Source organism: Diaporthe batatas, assembly GCF_019321695.1.
Source record: "Diaporthe batatas strain CRI 302-4 chromosome Unknown Contig00009, whole genome shotgun sequence".
Taxonomy (NCBI): Eukaryota; Fungi; Ascomycota; class Sordariomycetes; order Diaporthales; family Diaporthaceae; genus Diaporthe; species Diaporthe batatas.
In genome coordinates, this window is record NW_025408556.1 from 1 (window position 1) to 20,120 (window position 20,120).

Genomic DNA, 20,120 nt, shown 5'->3' on the forward strand with positions numbered 1-20,120 from the left:
CTTAGTTAGTAGGTTTAGCTAACCTAATTAGGCGTTTTACTGCCTAGCTAGGCAGACCTCTAACTAATATAAATACACACCACTTTAACAACTTTTTACACATAAAGCAAGCCCACTAATACTGATTAGTTGTTGATAGCTTCTAATAGTAAGGTAACTATTTTTAATCTATTTATTGAGAGGATGCCTACTAGGATATTTGATGGCTTTCTCTCCTTAAAGAGGTAGGTTACTATTGCTGTTATGAGGAGAGTCTTTAGGATATTTAAAACTCTTTTTATAAGTAGTAATATTTGTGTTATAATTAATTATAATAAAGTTTTTAGGATATTTAAAACTTTATTATAGAAGATTAAATTATAATTATATAGTTTTTAAGATATTTAAAACTATATAGTTATAATTATATTTATTATATATTATAATTATTTATTAAACCCTTTATTAAATAATTTAACTTTTAAGTTAATTAGACTTTTATAGTAAGTGATAACCTTGTAAGTAATAACCTTATATGTTTCTTTTAAGCTAGTATGTTAAGACCCTTATTTGCTAGCCTATTAGGTAGTTTAGGTATAATTTAACTATTAAGTAGGACCCCTTTATTAGGTAAGTCTTGTAACTTTTATAATAACTTTCTCTCTTTCTTATAATTAATAATTTAAGTCTATGTATTAGACCTTTAAATTGACGTTTTAGCTGTCTATTAGCTAATGTGTTTAGTAGTTTATTTAGTAGATTACTTATCTTATATTATTTAAGTAATTAATTAAGTAAGTAACTTTTATATTCTTAACTCCTTTTTCTTTTATAATAATGAAATAGAAGTACTTTAATATTATAACTAATTATAAACTTAAGTTTTTTTTAAAAAATAAAGTTATCTATAGTTATTATAAATGTATACTAATAGTGCCTTTATTATAAAAAGAAGTTAAAGTTAAAAATTAAGTTAAAGAGATATATTAATAATACTTATAAAGAGGAATATGTAGTGGTTTAGGTTTAAAAGGCTATTTAAACTACCTAACTAACTAAGTAAACTAAACCCTTTATTTAAGCTACTTCTATTAATGAATAATTCTATGCCTAGTGGTAGTGTAACTATAATTAGCTATATTAGTAGTAGCTTCTTAAAGTATATCTAGTATGTTAATCCGCCTAAGGGATTGAAAGATTTTAATGAATGCTACTTTAACTAGAGGAAGCCTATTTAATATATATTAGAGTGTTTTAACTAGTTAAGCTATAAGAGAAGAAAAGAAGACTGTTAGAAGGACTAATTAGACTGACTAATAGTTGTGGATTGATTGATAATTAGTTATAGTTGGTAAGTAACTAGTAGATAGTCTGGTAAGTGATTGGTAATTAAATAACTGGGTAACTAGGTAACTTAAAAAACGTTGATTTGGAGTGTTAATTATAGAAGAAGACTGCTAGAAGGGATTAACTGGTTAAATGTAGGCAGTTGGTGCCACTTAGTAACGGTCTGATAAGCGATTAGTTAATTAGTAATTTAGACTCGATTTCACCTATTAAAGCAATTTAAATTTAAGCGATTTAGGTGATTTATAAAATGTTAATTTAGAGCGTTTTAAAGCGATTAAATTGACTAAATTGTAATTATATGTTTGGTGGTAATTCTAAGTAATTGGAGTGATTTAGTTAGAAACTACTTTATCAGCAAAATGGAGCTCTCTGATTGGCTGGAAGGAAGGAAGATTTTGGAAGACTAAAAAGGTGCCAGTGTGGGAATAGTAGGCTGCAATAGATTAGCTACTGTAAGCACTGTAAGCAAGATTAGTGGGTCTGTGTCTATATATGGGCCAAGCTTAGTCAGCAGGTCTGGCCAACCTAACTAAGCGCTTCACCACCTAGCTAGGTAGACCTCTAACCAATATAAATACACACCACTTTAATAACTTCTTATATATAAAGTAAGTCTACTAATATAAATTATTAAAAGTTTTTATATAAAATATATTTAAATTTATATATATAATAAATATTATTATAATTAATATTAATTACTTTTATTTATTTTAAATAAACTTTTATTAATTAATTAAAAATTAATAATTTATTAATTTTTATATATTTTAATTAATTTATAAAATAATTTTAAATAAACTTTTTTAAAAATATATAAATAAATTAATTATTTAAATAAATAATAATAATTATTAATATATTTATTATTTTATATATTAATTAGTTTTATATTTAATTTAATAATTTTAAAATAATTAAAAATATTAATATTAATAAAATATTTAATATTTTATTTATAAATACTATTAATAATTAAATTTAAATTATATATATTTATATATATATTAATTTAAAATTATTAATAAAAATTAACATTATTAATATTTATATTTTATTATAAACTTTTATAAATTTTTATTATTTAAAGTTATATATACATATTAAATTATATTATAAATTAATAAAAGATTATATTTATAAAATTAAATAATAATAAATAAATTAAAATTTTATTTATAAATATAATATAAATTAAAGTTTTAAATAATTAAAAATTAAATAAATAATAAAAAATATAAAATATAAAATATTAATTAATAAAAGTTTTTATTTTATAAAACTTTATAAAATAAATTATTTTTAAATAAAATAATTTATAATATATTAAATATTTTAATATATATTCTTTGTATTTTTTATAATAATTTAATTTATAATTAATAATTTTATTATTATAAAAATATATTTTAATAGATATATTTTTTTAAAAAATAATTTTAATTTTATTTTATTTAATTAATATTTAAATATAATCTTTTATATATATTATAAATAATTAATTAATTATAAAATTAAAATAATAAATTTTAATTTTAAATATAAAATATAATTTTTTATTTTAATATATATATATATATATTATTTTAATATATATATATTTATTATTTTAATATATATTTATATTATTTAAATAAATTAAATAAAAATTATTTATATAAAATCTTATTAATTTATTTTAAAAATTAATTAATTAATAATTTTAAAATAATATATATATATTATTATTATTATATTATAATAAAACTTTAATAAAAATTAAATTTTTATTAATTTTAAAATAAATATATTAATTTTACTTTATAATTACTTCTTAAAAATTCTTATCTTAATACCTACCTAGGTACTTACCTAATATATTGTCACTAGTACTATATCCTCCTTACCTAACACATTATCACCACTACTACATCCGAGTCTGCACAATGGCCAGTCGACGACAAAGCTCGAGAATTGCTGCCGATCGCATTCGATCCCAGTTGGATTCAGATGAAGAGAGGGGGAACCGTGTTTCGGCGCGCCGGGCACCGATCCCAGCAGGACGGGCATCTTTGAAACGACGCGTCCTGAGCAACAGAGGGCACGCGCCTGCGGAAGCGGAACAACAACCGCCACCAGCCTCGCGCGCGCACGTTGGTAAACGACCCAGGGCTGTCAAAAGGGCCGCAACGGGGTCCAGGACCAAGCGCGGCCTCGCTGAGCGACTCTTTACGGGCCCCGGGGAGCCTCAGGCTCACGATTGCGACTTTGGCAGCGCCCGGCGCCCGGCGCCGCGGCTGCACTCAACGCTCTATCACAGGCCGTTGCTGCTCTTTGGAGAGACTGGGCGGCTGGGCCGAACGAGGCTGCTGGAATGGTACGACGGGGTCAGCGAGGACCGACTTATGCCATGGCGGAAAGCATTCAATGCCGAGCTCCTGGGCCCTGGAGCAGAGTCGCGGGCGGGGCTCTCGGTGCGTGCGTACGAGGTCTGGATCTCGGAGATCATGCTCCAACAGACCAGGGTGGCGGTGGTCAAGGACTACTGGACGAGGTGGATGAAGAAATGGCCGACCGTGGAGGACCTGGCTGCGGCCGAGGAGGACGAGGTGATGGCGGCGTGGCGGGGCCTCGGATGTGAGTGCAACTGGCCAGACTCGTAGTTCTCTACTGATGATGCCCACGACGGCAACAGACTACAGCCGGGCGAGGAGGATCCTCGAGGCAGCGAAGAAGGTGGTGCAGGACCCGGCACGGCGCGGGCTGCTGCCGCAGACGGCCAAGGAGCTCGAGGAGGAGATGGCCGGGGTGGGCCGCTACACCGCAGGGGCGATATCTGCCATCGCATTTGGAAATGCAGACTGCATGGTGGATGGCAACGTGCTGCGCGTGCTGAGCCGGCAGCTGGGGATCCTCGGCGACGTCAAGTCAGACAAGGCAGTCACAGACCTGCTGTGGGCCGCCGCGCAGGCTCTCGTCGAGGCCGCCACGCTCGAGCGCTCCGACGTGGACGTGGACGTGGACGTGGACGTGGACGAGGCCAGTGACGTGCCCGGGCGCTGGGGCCAGGCCCTGATGGAGCTGGGCAGTACCGTCTGCACGCCACAGCCCAATGTAAGTGAAGTTATCACGAGACGGAGAATCTCTATATTGGATGTTCACTGATGTGGTGGGACACGGGTCACAGTGTGTGGGCTGTCCGATCAGCCTGACGTGCCGGGCATTCGAGGAAGGGAAGACGATAGCAAGCATAAGAGAAGAGGACGGGGCCCGCGGTTCAGGCGGGCTGGTGGACATGGAGGATGCCTGCGGCATCTGTTCGGAGTGGGACGTGGGGGGCGCAGGGGGCATGGCGCATGTGCGAAAGTTCCCGGTCAAGACTGCGAAGAAGGCAGTGCGCGAGGAGGAGACGGTGGTGTGTGCGGTGCGGCGTGGCTGTGACGGGAGCTACCTGATCCAGAGACGGCCAGACGCGGGGCTCCTTGCCGGGCTGTGGGAGCTCCCGAGCACGGTGGTGCCGGCGGCGGGCCGGGGACGGGGGCGGACAGGCCAGGAGCTGGCCCGGGAGCTTGTGGCAGGGCTGTTTGAGAGGGGGAGGGGCAGCATCAGATACGTCGGCGAGCTGGGGAGTGTGCCGTGGGCCTTCTCGCACCTGAAGCTGACGATGCACGTGCACAGCTTCCAGGTCGAGGGCGGCGCCGACGACATGGTGGTGGTGGCTGACAGGACGCGGTGGGCAGACGCGGCAGGCGTCGAGGCCGAGACCATGGGGACGGGGATGCGCCACTGCTGGTCGTTGGTAGCGAGGGCTGCTGCTACATGCGGATAGTATCAGCCATTATTATTAGTCTGAAACAAGAGGTACCTGGTACCCCCAAGTCAGCGTGGCCCTGGCGTGGCCCTAGCGTGGCCCGGCCCCTAGGTCCCCGGCCCCTCGGTCCCTGGCCCAGGCTGCTGGTTGCAATCAACCACCGGCACTCGCAGGCTCTACGGAGTATAATGATGCACCAGACAATCGACCTGGCCACTGGTCTTGGTCGGGCCATGCATCCCGACGGGTGGGATGGGTGGTGGTGGTGGGTGAGGCAGTAGTGGGCGAATAAATGAATAAACGAACAACGAACAAACGAATGAATGAATCGATGGCCCCGAGACGACACGATTTGTTTCGACTTTACGGAGAAGCATCCTGCCACCTCAGCTCTCTTCTCTCTCTCTCCCTCCCTCCCTCTTCCTGTCTGTCTGCTCTGTCTGCCTCTGTCTTCTCTGTCTTCTTTTCCTGTCTTCTACCGCCCACCTCTTCACCTCTTCACCTTTCTCAGCAACCCCCGCCATCGGCGACTCTCTCTTTTGCATGTTTCATTAGCATCATTTCCCCCTTGCCTCGCCGGCCCCGAGCCCTTGTCAGGGCCCTGTCTGCATACCCGCACCCGAGCGCCTGACCCGCCCGTGCCCACGCCCCGCGCTCCTGAACATCGTCATCATCCATCCGCCCACCTTTTCCCTGAGGCTGAGGCGCCCCTGGCCCGGGTTGCTTGTTCATTTTTATACCCGTGCACCCGCAAGCTCCCGCGGCGAGCGTGATGGGAACATTTGTGCTGCTGTTCTCCAGCCTCCGAGTGCCATGTCTTACCGCCGCTCAGCCCTCTACCGTTTGCGTGGCGTCATCGTGCTGCTCGTCTTCCTGCTCAGCATCTTCTACCTGACCTCCCACCACCACCACCGCCCTGCCCCCCACGCAGACTTCCCCTCCATCATCACCTGGATCAGCGACGGCGGCTACGAGATCCTGCTGCCCACCAAGCAGGACGTCAAGCCTCGTGCCACCGGGCCCCCCGCCGCCCATCATGACTCTGATGCCGCCTTCCTCCTGGACGAGCCCGGCCCCCACCAGAAGCCCATGGACCCCCTCGAGCGCGAGTTCTTCTCCTGGAGGAACGATGACTACGAGATGAAGAAGAAGCCCCCGCCCAAGCCCCCGCGCCAGCCCGCCAAGCCCATCCCCGACCCCTTCCCCTTGCTGTCCCGGGACAACCCCGCCGACGTCGCCCGCCAGCTGCGCGCCAGCGTGCCCGACATCAACCGCCCTCCTCACCCCCACGTCCCCGAGGACACGCCCCTCCTCATCGGCTTCACCCGCAACTGGCCCCAGCTGCTCCAGTGCGTGTCCAGCTACATCACCGCCGGATGGCCCCCCGAGGACATCTACGTCGTCGAGAACACCGGCGTCATGTACTCCAACCGCGACAACCTCCTCACCCTCCAGAACCCCTTCTACCTGAACCACTCGCAGCTTGCCATGCTGGGCGTCAACGTCATCGTCACCCCGACCCTCTTCACCTTTGCCCAGCTCCAGAACTTCTACGCCTGGACCGCCCTCCAGCGCAACTGGTCAGACTTCTTCTGGTCCCACCAGGACGTCGTGGCCTTTTCATTCGAGAAGGAGTTCCGCCCCCACGCTGACGGCTCCAAACACGTCGCCAACTACTCGCTCTACGCGAGGGCCGTTGCCATCATGCGCTATCTTCACCAGCCCGGCATCCCAAAGTGGGCCCACCACTTCTTCGCCTACGACCACCTGACCCTGGTCCACCGGGATGCCATCTTGGACGTCGGCGGTTGGGATACACACATCCCCTTCTACGCCACCGACTGTGACATGTAAGCTGGCATTTTCCCGGCCGCATTCCCCGCCCCCCCACCCTCTGCCTTGCCACAGTACAACGTCGTGGGGATGCCTGGCTGACCGGGCTGCTCCTAGGTACGACCGCCTCCAGTGGGCAGGCTACTTCCAAGGCTCGACCCAGATCGGCATCATTATCGACACCTCGACGACGCTCGACAATATAGCCGCCTTCTTCCGGATACCCGGCATCCATGCAACGTTTGCCGGTGACCCGGGCCCTGCCGAAGCACAACAGGACGAGGACAAGACAGCCAAGGATCCGCCGAGACCCGACGAGTCGAACAGGTCCGAGTCGGACGCCAAGGAGATTGAGCGCAAGAGGCTGGTGGACGAGCAGGGAGAGACCATCGAGCAGCTGGTTGACATAGCCTACCGGATGCAGGCCGTCAAGTACATAGACGGCGGCTGGTGGCGGAACATGTGGCAGCTCCGGCAGGGTGGGGGTGAGGGCGAGCCCTTCTACAGGGACCCCGAGGGCTTCCAGGTAGGCCTGGACATGATGATCGAGACGGGCAGGCGCGTCTTCTCGGAGAAGTACGGCCACCGCGGATGCGACATTGCCTTCATGGGCATCAGGGCCGAGGACGCGTGGCGCATAGAGCGGGACTGGGACCCCGCGTCGGAGGGCTCTGGCAGCGATGGACCGTACTGGTAAAAGGTCGGGCGGAGCGTGTCAGCAGCCCTCCGGAGCCTGTTCCCCTGTTCCCTATTCCCCTGTTTCCTGTTCTCCTGTTTGGGCTTGATTGTTTACAGACGGCAGTGGCGCATGGGGCACACCTTGGCGTACTGTCATCAGGACACGGTTGGATTTGCATAAGTGTAGGCGTTTATAGAGTTGCATATTGTTAGATCGCAGGCAGGCGACGGGGCGGGCTTGGGTATATCAGCCCGGCAGCGGGCTGTTGGCGGGCTCGACATTATTCAGCGGCTGCTACTGCCGCCGCACCTTCCACCTGGCTTGCCTGTGGAAGAGCCCCCAAGGCAGGGTCAATAGCTGGGAAATATGCAGGATCATAAAACATGTGATCGGGCATCTCTTGGAGACCTGGAAAGATTATGCGGAACATCTTCTTCCACCTCTCAATCTCGTCGCCCTGTGTATGTGTGTGTGAGTGAGTGCGAGTTGAAAGAAAAAGAGAAAAAAAAGAGAGAGAGAAAAAAGGACTAGAATCAGCACTGGCTGTCTCGGCAGGCAGCCAGAAGTGGCTTTGTTCTGTCCGTACCTGGCCTACCCTCCGTAGCTTGTCCTTTTGATCTTCATCGACACCCTCGGGCACGACCCATTCGCGCAGCGGGCAAGGCTGTGGGGCTCGGTGGTGCAAGACCAGGGCGGTGTTGTCATCAAAGTGACCCATGCAGCGGTTGCACCTGAATCTGGGTGCGGAATGCTGTTTTATTATGTGATCCCTGTCCGGCAAATGACAGTCAGAAAAGAGGAGACAGGGAATGAATGGGGACTAGCCACTGCTGGGGGGCTACGCACTTTGCATCACGCGCGGTAGGCCAGGCATTCTGGCAGAAGGGGTGGCTCGAATATTCCTGGGGAAAAGCTGCAAAGTAGGGACACTTCAATATGGCAGGGCGTTCCTGCTGCGCGGTAAGCGTGGGTGGCAGCTTGCTTGTTGCTGGAGGCTGATTCTGGCGTGGCTGCTCGAGAACTGCTGGATCAGACAAGCCATATTCAGGCTGGCCCTGGGCGGGCAAGGGTGGTTCTGGGGGCTGCAGGTCTGGCCGTTTGCCCTTGTAGCCTGGTCTCCTCGCCCGGGCGTGATTTGCCCTAGAGAGCTGGCGGCTGATGGTGGACACGGTAACGGTGAGATCGTACTCTGTCTGCAAAAAGTCCCTGACGTCCTTGAGCTGCAGGTCCGGGTTCTGGTCGAGCAGGGCAATGACTCTCTGGAGCGGAGCGGCGCACGTTAGCAGGCGACGGACGGCGGAGCACGGCGGAGCACGGCGGCGGCCCGGCGCGGAATGCGAGACCGACCTCGAGCTGCCACTCATGGAGCTTCTCTGCGTTCTTGACGTTCCTCTCGGGGCTCAGGTGGCCGAGGGTCCTGAGTTGCTTCCTCCTCCGGCTGATTGTGCGCTCGTCGACCTTCAATATCCTGGTGGGCGGTCAGCTAATCATGCGGCCACATGCAGGGCAGTTGTTTGTCACGCAGGGATGCTGCCGAGCTGCATTGCCGGAGGCTGAGATGATGCGATGCTTATGCTTCCTCGTCGGAAGCCTCCTCGGCCGGGAGGACCGCCGCTGACGGGACAGAACCTACCGGGCAATGTCGCAGTTGGTCAGCTTGGGAGCCTGGAGAAGGTGGAGCAGGACATTCTTCTCGTCCTTGTCGAGTCGTCTGCTATTGGACTTGGGCGTCGTCATATCGCCTTTGGCCTTTTGCTCTCAAGAGGGCGTCTTTGCAGACGGGTCGTCCCTTGGCTGCGAGCTGACGTGCCCCAGCCGACCGCGTTTGCATTGCAACTCGCCCCTGCGGGCCAACAGCAGGCTGAGTCAGCAGGTAAGCGAGTACCTACTTACCCAAGTACCTACCCTGGTAGGTACCTGGGTACGTTTGATGGCGGCGACAAGATATTGCAGCAACCGCACCTCCAAAACTCCAACACTTACTTGCCTTTCTACGGAACCTACGACACAGGTGCCGACGCGTGCAGGAATGGGGTTATCGTCTTGGGTTGACAGGCGGAAGCCTTAGAGACGGCACGAGAAAGCAAAACGCGTGTTAGTGGTATCTAGGTGAACTCGACGACAACGATTATATACAGAATAAATAATACAACCCATGCCACCCCACCCCACCCCTCTCCCGACTGGAAGCTCCTACACTGGGTCCGTGGTATTAGATACCTCACACTCATTTGTCTATCCAGCTTCGCCCCTGGCTTTCCTGAACGCCTGGTCCCGACACTGCGCAACCAAGATGCCAGCCAACCCGCCGACATGACCAGTCGGTCCTCGATCATATTAAGCTGTTAAAATAAAACAAAAAAAAAAAAAAAATCGAAAGGGGGATGGGGTATGGGGAGGGGGAAACGCCCGGAAACCAATAGATTTCGCGCCCTGGTAACATGGTCTGGTCGAGCGCAGTAGGAACAGGCAGTCCGCTAGACAAGCCATGAGCAATAACAGTCCCCAGCCACCTAGAGAGGTTGTGTTTGGAGGAGGAAGGAAGGGAAGCTGGGTCAAGACTAGACTTGACTGCCGGCATTCTTCATTATCTCCGCCAGGGAGTCGCCGGCAGCCGCAGAACAGACAGGCTATCTTGCCAGCTCACTCCTCGTCAAGGGCGCCCATGGCTCCGTTGCTTCGGCCCGTTTTCTTGCCAAGCCTGAGCAGGCTGAGCCTCTTCTTCATCCCCCCTAGTTTAGGCGTCCCGGCACCATCGAGCCGCTCCCGTTCCTTGTCGAGGGAATCTACTGGCGTACTCGCGAGTATGCGCGTGTCATAGCTCCCGTGACTGCCAGAGTCCGTCACCCAATCGCTGGCCTCTGTCCCTGACCGTGGAAGCGGCCCGTTGGATTGCTGGCTGCCGTTGGTCACACTGCCCGAGATTCCCACGCCAGGTCGCTGGGTTTCATGCGAAGGCGCACGGAAGAAGCTCCTCCTGTGGCTGTCTGCGCCTTTCCCCTCGCTCCTGCTGCTCCCGGCCTCACTCCTGTCCGGCTGCTCGCCGTTGACAGGCGTCCGTGGCTGTTGGGGCGGCTCCCTTTTGCGGCCACCCAGGAAGCTCAACCGTGCGCCACGTCCCTGGCGCAGGGATACGGGCTGCACTGTCGAAACCTCCGCTGTACCATTGGCCGACGTCGTGCTGAACTGGTGTTGATGCTTTGGAGTGGTTGGCGTCGCCATGGACGGCGAGGGCAATGGGTTGTCTCGGGCCGGTTGCGGGGGCGTGAACGCCTCAATTTCCGGCGCAAAGGTGGCTTCGAAGCCTGGAATTGTGTTAGCATGCTTCAGATACTGGTATACCCACGGTTTGCGCCAAGTCGCGCGACGTACATCTCTGCAAGTCCCCGTGGTGGCTCAAGAGGATTTGACTGGAGCTCTTCGCGAACGTGGCGAGGCATCTTTTGATCATGATCGCATGATCGATAAGGGCCATTTTGATGGCATTTTCCTGCGCGTCCAACTCGGGCGCCTGGTCCAGCATCTGGTTCTCCAGGGCCTCGAGGTCTCCTGCGTCATCGGCCTGTGAGGCTGTCTCGCCGGTAGGCTGCGCCCCGGGTACCAGTCGACGGTAGCACACAACGCTGTTTTCCGAGTCTGGATTGACGCTGATGCTGATGGCATCCACAAGAAGCTGCGCAACTTCGTCGCTCTTGTCACCGTCGATGATCTTCCTCTCGACCGCTGTCATCTCCTGCGTCTTGCGCACGATGCGTTCCAGTGCCGCTTCCTTTGCTCCGAGGCGGATCTCCTCGGTGCCCACGATCTCGCTGCGGCGCAGTATGGTGGGGAACGATTCGGCAGTCGTATAGACGACCTTTTCAGCAAAGTGCTCCTCAATAGCGCCGCTGGTGCTTCTCTTCGTGGAGATGGAGAACCGCTGGGGGTGTGCAGAGATAATGTAGTCTCGGGTGATCTGCGGGACTCTGGCCCGCTGGAAAACGTGGTGGGCGAGGTCGCGATGGGGGCTGACGGACGAGATAACCAGGAATTGCCCTTCTACGTCGTCGATATTTTCGCTGGTCACAATCTGCGCCGACGGGTATTGCTCCTGTATCCGATCAGTAAAGCCAGACGCACGCTCGTTCGGCCAACCCTCATAGATGTATTCCTTGTCGCGCACGCTCGCGGGGAATCCCAGGCCCCTGAGGACCACTTTGTAGTACTTGGGTACAAGCTTGTCGCTGTTAGCAATCGTCTCGTAGATTGTAGCGACGGCCCGCTGCGTCCTGGCCAGCTTGGCAAAGTCGAAGACGTTCGACTCGTACTGAGCCTCGAGTTCCTTGTAGGCCGCAAGTGCGCTGCTCCATGCCTCCCCATCCTCAAAGTATTTGATCATGTCGAAGTAGATGCGCTCTTTCCGTTCGAACTGCGTCTGGGCAGGATATTCCGGGTCGTGAAGGGCGGGTATGGGCTTGGCAGGATCCCAGTCGTACAGATCGGCGTGAAGGCGCAATGCCAGGCCGGCTTCTGTAAAGTTCCTCGCGCCAGCCTGAAGCTCTGCCAGCTGGTGAACGTAGCGTACGAATATCTCCTCCTTTTGCATGTCCCGCAGGAACTCCATTAGGCGCAGACGGTTGATGAGGTTTGAGGCCTCGCCAGTGCCATCCCCACTGTGTACTGCAACGAGCAGGTCCAAGAACTCGTCCACGGTCGCCATGAGATCGCGGATCCCCGCGTAGAGGGGCTCGTCTGGGACCTCAGCCAGGGGCTCAAACCGATCCAGAACCTCGCCTACGAACAGTTTCTGAAGTATGCTCTCCGTGAGGGGCTTTGTCTTGAAATATGAGTCCAGGCTGTCGATAATCTCAGTCTGGATGACGGACAGATCCTCGCTCAGTGTCCACTCGCTCACGATCATCGTCTGAAGGACCTCAACCGCCATCTTCCTAAGGCCTTCGTGCACACTGAGGCAAAGCTCCACAATCGGAGAGACGAGTGTTGGCACGTATTGGACTTGGTAGCCGCCCATCCTACTCAGGCCATATCGCTGTTTCTCATCTGGGCTCGTGTCCCAACCAATGGCCTCCCACGTCCTCCTTAAGAGCTCCGATCCATGCTCGCGGACGTCACCCGCGATCTTCCAGACGGCACGCCTCTTCTGCTCAGGGAACGTCTCAAGAGCGAGTGATGGACTCCCGACCAACTTCAACAGGGTTGTGAAGAACACCTTCCACAGTTCAGTGTTAAAAGACTCCGCCTCGTCTGGGTGCGGCAGAAAGGTCTCCAGCAAGATGCTGGACAGGTATTGTAAGGTCCGCATGGCCGACTTGTGGTGGTATATATGAACGCTGAGCCAGTCGGACGGAAAGGCCTCACCCTGCAAGATGCTCATGTGGACGTGGAGCGTGTTCTCCAGCACCAAGCTCAGATCATCGTCGGTCAGCTCGAGCTGCATCCCACTGGGTGAGCTCGCCAGTGCAGACAGTACGGCCGACAGCTCGATGAGGGCTTCTTCGACCACCATCTTGTCTTTTGTGGGCTTCGAGGGGAACGGGTACGCAGTCGGGAACAACAGCGACAGCCCAGCCTTGGGGCGCTGAGGCGCCGCCTGGATGCAAAGATATGAATCAATGAGTTTTGGTATGTAATCTGGGATCTCTGGGCCAAGATGGTCAACCTGGCTGGCCAGGATCGAGCAGCAAAGACGGACTTGGTCTTTCCAAACATCTGTCACCTCTTCCGTGTGGCCCCAGTGAGGCGAGATCCATCTGACGGTGTTGGCGCTCAGAGCAGATCTTTGCTCGGGGTGGGAAAAAATATCCAGTCTGGCATAGTTGATGATAAGGACGAGCTTGTAGAGCACCAGCTTGCCCTTGACCAGCGAGCACGAGTCCATGAAATCGATGGCTATGTGCAATATCTCCTCGTTTGTCAGCAGCCCCGAGAGCTCCGGAAGCCACGTGTGGAAGTGTTGCACTGCTAGCGTTTGACTGCCAACAAGCACTGGCGCCGAGCTGCGCATCATCGAGTCGAGAGCCTTGAAGATGCTGCGCAGGTGCCGAGTGAAACCCGGGTTGTTGCTGGTGATGCCAATTCCCGCTTCTTTCTCCTTTTGCTGGCCACGGCCGTGGGTGATGAACTTGAGGATGTGGCGGACGACCTTGAAAGTGGCCCTCAGCTTCCTTGCCGTTTCGGGCTCGGTGGGTTTCTGGAGGAGCCTCGTGAACGACCTGACCAGGCAAGGCGTCGCAAACGGATAGTTGAACTTTGTTTCCGCGTACTGGTCAACGAGGGGTGCAATGTTAAAGCGCCTGTCGTGCGTGATGTCCAGTACCCGAACCAGTGCACTGAAGACAAGGTCCTCGTATTCATCGTTGCCCGCCCATTCGACAAGAATGCCAAAGAGCGAGTCGAGAACGTCATCAAGAAGTTTGACAATCTCAATCTCGTCGACAAAGATGAGTTCTTTCAACAGGCCGGGGATCTCGGTCCTTGGCCGTTCTCTCCACTTCAGCAGGGCCAGAACCACACGATCCTGAGAATATCGGGTACTACAAAGATAAGACTCCAGCCGCAGGATCGCGATCGGTCCTGTGACGTCCGCCGAGTGACCTTTCGCAGTCGGCGGCAGCGACAGGTAGCCACCCTTGCCGATCGGGCCTGGCTGTGCCGACGAGGTGAACTCGTCAAGCTTGTACAGAAGCAAGCCGTGAACTCCGTCCCTGATGAAGGCGTGCTGATCCCAAAGAGGCAGGTAGGCCACGGCGAAAGGCGCATTGGGTGTGTTGGCCAGAAACATGACCAGGTGAGCCACCGGGACATCTTCATCTTTCAGCGCCAGGCGTAGGGTCTGCCTCCATGGCTCACCTGGCTCTGCCGCAAGCGACCTCCAAGTGTCGAGGCCGTCAGAGTTGGACGAGGGATATATGCACCCGCCAATCTGCTCACCGCTGGAGTTTCGCACCTCCAGAGTTACCTGGATGTTGTTTCCTGGCAGATGGGCGGGCAAGGAGCTTGCACTGCCGCCATATCGCGATAACAGAGTCTGTTTGGAGAGGATCGCCTCGTCGAGGGTGATGTAAATGTCCGACCTGGGCTTCGTAGGAGCCCCAGAGAACCCCATCTTTCTGGTCTTTGTGGTGCCGGACAGCAGCGTGGGCGTGGCCTTGATGAGGACATCCGAATCGGGGTGGTTGAAGGCCTTTAGGTGTAGATGCAGTCGCTCCGCGGTCTTCGACTTCTCGTACTGTCCGGACTTGCTGTCGACGATTTCCCTGATCAGAGGATCCCACTCGTCCCCGTTTTCTTTGTCCGAGACGAATCTCGCCGATGGAGACCAAATCTCGAGCACCTGCTCAACCTCCTCGTCCTGCTTCATGATGGCATTGAGTCGGAGACATCCCACACCCGCGAGTCGGTCTACTGTGATGGTTGGCGCCCCGTCGCCGGACGAGTGCGAGGCTTTCGAGCTAGCGGTCCCCGGGGGCTGCGAGCCTTCTCTGCTCTCCGCGCCCCCGGAGAACGGCCTCTCCTCGGCCCTCTCGTCGACCTTGGCCATGGGCGAGCCCCTGGATAGGGCCGACCTCGTGCTCTTGCCCGCCCACATCAGACTCCTCCGCACGGACTTGTTCCCGCTGGAAAGCGGGGGCCGCGTGCCATCCTTCGGCAGCGACCCTGCCTCTCTCGAGAACGAGCCAGACCTCGAGCTCGGCTTGCCAGTCATGATTTGCTCTGCAACGCGAACTTTTACCACCAGGTAAATCTCCGACTCCATCGAGGGCGCCATCCCCGTGTCCTGGGGCGACAGGTCGGCGAAAAGCGTCCGCATGCGGGCGTGTGCGTTCTTACCCAGGCTCCCCATGGCACCACCGGCAGGAATCTCGATGATGTATGGCTCGGAGAGCTGGGCGGGCAGCCCGCCAAGAGGCCGGCTGACGAGATGGAGCACCAGAGTCATCGACTCGTTGAGGGAGCCGGCGACGCTCCGCACGTCAACCAGCAGGTGGTGCAGGGAGGTCGACTCCACCACGGGGCGGGGCGGCTCGTCGAGCAGGCTCATGACGGACTGTAGTTTTGTCACCTCGACAACAGAATCGTCCGCGGTCAGCACCCGGCCCCTCTCCTTGGGGTCGCGCACAATGACCTCGCCGCCGCAAAGCTTGTTGACGCGCACCAGATCCCAGACGGTCCTCTCGCGCAGGCGTCTGTACTCCCAGGCCGTGAGTACGTTGTGGAGAAACTGCTGGCGCGCAAAATAGAGCGCGGTGACGAGCTGGCCGAGGTTCTCCAGCTTGGGATACTGGCGCGACAGCAAGAGCTCGTGCAGGTTTGTCGAATGCCACTCGCGGAGACAGGAGGCGATCTCGTCGATCAAGGGCTCCGAGATAGACGTGGGGGTCTCGTCGCCGATCTTCAGCATGGGCACCGGAGCCTGTGGGCGGGGAGCGTCGGGATCCCTCTGCACGGGGACGGACAATGTGCCGTTGGTGCCGTTGGGCAGGTCCCTTGTCCACTTCTTGAGGCGGCCGCCATCACTGACGGGGCTGAGGGCCGGGGCGAGCTCGCCGTCATTCCTGCGGCTCCTGCTCACGTCACCGGTGACACCGCTCTTGGCAGAGTCAGCGCCCGGGTCTCCTGGCTGCACGAAGCTGTCGGCGTCGGGACCACGGTCGGCGTCGTCCGCCTCGCCGAGGACCTCGCGGATCTCGACGCAGCTCCTGGGGAAGATGCCATTGTAGATCCTGGCCTCGAGAGTCTGCCCCTTGACCGAGGTCAGGCCGGCGACCAGCGAGGGCTGGGCGACCAGGTAGCCACGCAGCCAGCTGCCGTCAGGGGTCTCCTCTATGATGTAGAGCTCGTCGCCTATCTCGAGGGGCAGGTCCTCGGGTTCTTGTGGGGCAAAGGGGTAGGTCGCGATGGCGAAAGCGATGCGAGGCAGAGGTTGCCAGGGCATTTTGGTCTGGAGCACATCAAGTTGGAGAGGACGGGGGCGGTTATCGGGGCGAGCCTGTGCAGGTCGAGGCGGCCACGACCGCTCGCGGCTCGAGGGTCGCGGGTCAGAGGAAGAGACCTGCTTGGGCGGACCAGACGCGTGGGTAGTTCTGCTATGAGTGAGGGTGAGTGTGAGGGTGGGCGGCAGAGGCTGGGGCCGGGGAAGGAGGTGGTGCCGGCTCGAGGGCAAAGAGCAGCGCCGTGAGGGTATCGACGTGGCTCACGCAGGGAACGGCGTTGGGTGCGTGTCTTGTACAGGCGTGTGCACTTCAGGCGGCGGCGGCGGCGGCGATGGGGGCGATGGGGGCGGCCGAAAAGGAACAAGGGTCTCGGGTGTCCTCGAGTCCTGTCTGAGGACGAACAAACGGCATGGCCGGGTGGGCAGGCGACTATCGCAGAAGACAATTGAGTGCGCAGAGACGTTGTTTGGCAGCGACGGCGGCGGCGGCGAGGACGGGGGTGTATTGATCTTGGGCACCGCAGAAGACCTAGGAGACGGCCGCACACGAGCACAGACAGGGTGGGGCCAGGAAGACGACGACCAGGGTCTTGGCTCTGCAAGGCTTCATCAATCAATTGACACTTCAGTAAGCTCTGGCTCTGCCTGTGGTGTAGCTGTCGGCCTCATGGGGAAAGGTAGGTAGCAGACCCATTGGGGAGCACCAGCCGGGCGTGATCCGTGCCCACCGCCTAACTGCCCTGACTGCCCTCAATCCAACTGCCCCCACCCCTCGCACCGCGCCGTTCATTACCCCTGGAACTAGGACTAATCGGCGGCAAAAACCCAACGTCCACCATTCACGTTCCGCCCAGGCAGCACAGGTTTGCATGCCACACGTGCCGAGCGAGCATGTGCTGATCAATTACTGTCTGGGTCTTAGGTCCCCTGCGCCATGTCAACCATGCTTCCGGCGCCCCCCCCCCCGGCCCCCAGGCTTGCAACTTGCCAACTTGTCTGCTTGCCAGGTGCCAGGCCCCCAGGCCCATTGCATGCCCATGCCGGGGCCGGTGTGCATCAGCCCGACGTTGGACATTTGGGCCACTGATGGAAAGCACCAATCTCGTGTGGCAAATGCAGGCCCGGGCCTCCCCACGAGCCTCATTGTGGCCGAGGCTCAAGCTGTCTCATCTAATCTCGTCGCATCTCATCTCGTCTACACGTACACCACTCGGCAAGATTTGGGCATCCAGGATGCCGGGCCCGTCATTGGTGTACCACATATCTACTCAAGTGCCTATCTACATTCTGACATTATAGATTGTACAGCGCAGATGTCCCGAGATAGGTGACGGCTCATGTAGTCAACGCCATCGCTACGGCGACGACCACGAGCATCCATGGGCCGCACACCGCGGCAGTGGCAGATGCTCCTGAGGCCTCGCCACTCCCCGGCGAAGTCGTCGCCGCGTCGGTCACGAGCTGCAGGAGAACACCCTCCGCAGTGGTCAGCCTGAAGCTGACCGCTCCTCCCTCGCCCACTTGGACGACTTCCTCGCCGGCGTCACCTTCCACTCGAGCCCCCGTCGCAGGGTCGAATGTCACGCCCGACACGCTCACCGAGCTCTTGGCGTTCGTGCCGGGGGCCTGCAGTCTGGTGATGCTGACATTCTGCCCGGCTGACCAAGCGGACGTGACCGTCATGTTATAACTTGGCCTGGTCCCGTTGCTGAAGTCGGTCCCATCCGTGCTGCTGAGCGTGGACGGGTTCGACAGGCCTTCTGTGCCATTCCAGACGCCCATATCGAGAAACACGAGCTTCGCTAGATCTTCGCCGCGGTAGACGGCATACTGGGGGCATGCGCATGTTAGCCAGTGACACGGCCGGCAGGTGGTCGGTCAGCCGACAGGAGGGAGTCGCTCGTCACTTACGCCGCTGAGATCACTAGAATTCGCACCTGGCAATGCCGCTATGCCGTACGACTCGTCCTCCGCCAGTCCCTCCACCACCTTTGCGACAAAATAGTGGCCGTAGAAGGGGGCGCGGATCCCACCCGACAGCGTCTCGTTGTTCAGCTCGTATGACCAGGGCGTGAACGCCGAGTACTGCGACTGGGCGCCCAGGTGGAAGTAGACCCTGGGCATACCGATGCTGGCGGCCATGAGCACGTAGTCCACAGCCCACAGCGCGGCTCCAAAAGTATCGCTGATTCCGCTGCGCCCGCCGCAGCTGACACTATTGGTCTCGCCAAAGACGAGCGACGTGTTGGCCGCATCCGCGGCAGCGACTTGAGGCACAAACTGTGATACGTTCAGCCACAGCGTGGTATGGTTGCTCAGCAGGTCCAGGCGCATCCTCAGCCAGCGTTCCGTGTCGCAGGTCGACTGCGGGTAGAGGTGAACGGAATAGGTCTCTACGACCTCGTGCTCCTCGTCGACCAGCCCTCCCCGGGTCAGGTTGACAATGTCAAAATCGTCAATCTCGTCCTGCTGGTCCGGGACCCAGGGCGGGTCGGCAAACACAGCCGCTTGGAACTTGGGTGCAGAACCGCCCGCCTCGGCGTACCACGAGGCGTTCATTATGCTCGCAGTGAGGTTGTTGAACTGCGTGATGTACTCGGCTATTCCCCAGCTCGCAGACCTCCAGCCCTTGTCGATAAAATGGTCTATCTCGTTACCGAGCTCGAACATTACCAGCTTCTCCCCGAGCGCATCCCACACAGCGCCTGCTTGTTCCTGGGTGTTGGCCCAGTTGCTGGAGTTGTCCGCAAAGTTGAGGCAATAGATCACCTCGGTGCCCTCTGGGAAATAATCCGCAAAGGTTGAGAACCAGGCTGCCGTGACATTCCATTCTGTGCTGGGCTTCTTCCTTTCCAGCGAGGACGCATTGCCGGGGAGGCTGTCCACGATGTATGTCTGGTCACTCGTTGTGCCTCCGATCCGAATAGGTGTGGCCTTGCCTGTCAGCTCCGAGAGGTCGTTTAGCAGGGTGGCCATGAGACTGCTATTGGTGAACGAATTCAACCAGACTGGCTCAACTGAATACGCGATGGCATCCTTGTGTGTCGTGTTAGCCGGTCTCTCTGAGCCCTGGTAAGGACACATATATCTCATTTGCGCGCCCCAGAGTCATGGTCCCTGGTGATCCTCTTACGCAGAGTTCATACCACCATGGTACCAGCCATGGACGAAGACTGGGTGTGGGGGGGGGGGGGGCGGATAAGAGGACTGTAGGCGAGTACGGAGCTGGGCTGGGCTGGGCTGGGCTGGGCTGGGCTGGTGGGTCACTCACGGGACCAAGAGCCCGCGTGGGTAGGTTCGCGGGCACCTCGACATTGCTCGTGTGAGCCATAGCAGACCCGGCGCTGGCCAGGATTATTAGCGAGGATAGACCCATTGCGGGTGTCAAGGCCGGGCACGTCTTGTTTGTCAAGCTCCCAGAATCTGGGCGGTCTTTGGCGTTGCGTGGATTGAGAAAGAAACGGGCAGCCCTCGTAGGTGATCCCGGTGATCCCAGGGCACAACTTGGCTCACGACCAAAGTGTTGGGTTCATCTTCAATTTATATACTCGTATCTA

General features: G+C 53.8%; 5 protein-coding genes across 5 annotated transcripts; 2 read left to right on the forward strand and 3 right to left on the reverse strand.

Annotated features, from left to right (window-relative positions):
- Positions 1 to 3,242: 3,242 nt before the first annotated feature.
- KVR01_007789 (uncharacterized protein) lies at positions 3,243 to 5,186 on the forward strand. The gene is made up of 3 exons (XM_044792835.1): positions 3,243 to 3,945; positions 4,004 to 4,422; positions 4,496 to 5,186. Exons 1-3 carry the CDS (start codon positions 3,255 to 3,257, stop codon positions 5,135 to 5,137), a joined length of 1,752 nt encoding a protein of 583 aa, XP_044642767.1. The 5' UTR covers positions 3,243 to 3,254; the 3' UTR covers positions 5,138 to 5,186.
- A 128-nt stretch (positions 5,187 to 5,314) lies between these two features.
- KVR01_007803 (uncharacterized protein) lies at positions 5,315 to 9,407 on the reverse strand. The gene is made up of 5 exons (XM_044785027.1): positions 9,265 to 9,407; positions 8,979 to 9,099; positions 8,478 to 8,890; positions 8,218 to 8,401; positions 5,315 to 8,088 (listed from the first exon to the last, which is right to left on the reverse strand). Exons 1-5 carry the CDS (start codon positions 9,366 to 9,368, stop codon positions 7,912 to 7,914), a joined length of 999 nt encoding a protein of 332 aa, XP_044642781.1. The 5' UTR covers positions 9,369 to 9,407; the 3' UTR covers positions 5,315 to 7,911.
- Positions 5,933 to 7,649, forward strand: KVR01_008268 (uncharacterized protein; the record flags this gene model as incomplete). The annotated part of the gene is made up of 2 exons (XM_044782646.1): positions 5,933 to 6,969; positions 7,070 to 7,649. The coding sequence occupies 2 exons, from the start codon at positions 5,933 to 5,935 to the stop codon at positions 7,647 to 7,649; spliced, it is 1,617 nt and encodes a 538-aa protein (XP_044643246.1).
- A 407-nt stretch (positions 9,408 to 9,814) lies between the features above and the next one.
- Positions 9,815 to 17,432, reverse strand: KVR01_007867 (uncharacterized protein). Its single transcript, XM_044788288.1, has 2 exons — positions 11,004 to 17,432; positions 9,815 to 10,936 (listed from the first exon to the last, which is right to left on the reverse strand). Exons 1-2 carry the CDS (start codon positions 16,564 to 16,566, stop codon positions 10,275 to 10,277), a joined length of 6,225 nt encoding a protein of 2,074 aa, XP_044642845.1. The 5' UTR covers positions 16,567 to 17,432; the 3' UTR covers positions 9,815 to 10,274.
- Positions 17,433 to 17,898: 466 nt separating this feature from the next.
- On the reverse strand, positions 17,899 to 19,939 carry KVR01_007874 (uncharacterized protein; the record flags this gene model as incomplete). The annotated part of the gene is made up of 3 exons (XM_044786448.1): positions 17,899 to 18,393; positions 18,475 to 19,599; positions 19,835 to 19,939. The coding sequence occupies 3 exons, from the start codon at positions 19,937 to 19,939 to the stop codon at positions 17,899 to 17,901; spliced, it is 1,725 nt and encodes a 574-aa protein (XP_044642852.1).
- Positions 19,940 to 20,120: the final 181 nt, after the last annotated feature.

What these genes read in the sequence shown, in the direction of transcription:
- KVR01_007789 (XM_044792835.1), top strand. Translation starts at nt 3,255, where the DNA reads ATGGCCAGTCGACGACAAAGCTCGAGAATTGCTGCCGATCGCATTCGA. An exon ending in GGCGTGGCGGGGCCTCGGAT is followed by an intron (nt 3,946 to 4,003) that starts GTGAGTGCAACT and finishes CGACGGCAACAG; the next exon opens with ACTACAGCCGGGCGAGGAGG. An exon ending in TCTGCACGCCACAGCCCAAT is followed by an intron (nt 4,423 to 4,495) that starts GTAAGTGAAGTT and finishes CACGGGTCACAG; the next exon opens with TGTGTGGGCTGTCCGATCAG.
- KVR01_007803 (XM_044785027.1), bottom strand. Translation starts at nt 9,368, where the DNA reads ATGACGACGCCCAAGTCCAATAGCAGACGACTCGACAAGGACGAGAAG. An exon ending in ACCAACTGCGACATTGCCCG is followed by an intron (nt 9,100 to 9,264) that starts GTAGGTTCTGTC and finishes ACCGCCCACCAG; the next exon opens with GATATTGAAGGTCGACGAGC. An exon ending in AGCTACGGAGGGTAGGCCAG is followed by an intron (nt 8,089 to 8,217) that starts GTACGGACAGAA and finishes ACACATACACAG; the next exon opens with GGCGACGAGATTGAGAGGTG.
- KVR01_007867 (XM_044788288.1), bottom strand. Translation starts at nt 16,566, where the DNA reads ATGCCCTGGCAACCTCTGCCTCGCATCGCTTTCGCCATCGCGACCTAC. An exon ending in CCACGGGGACTTGCAGAGAT is followed by an intron (nt 10,937 to 11,003) that starts GTACGTCGCGCG and finishes ACACAATTCCAG; the next exon opens with GCTTCGAAGCCACCTTTGCG.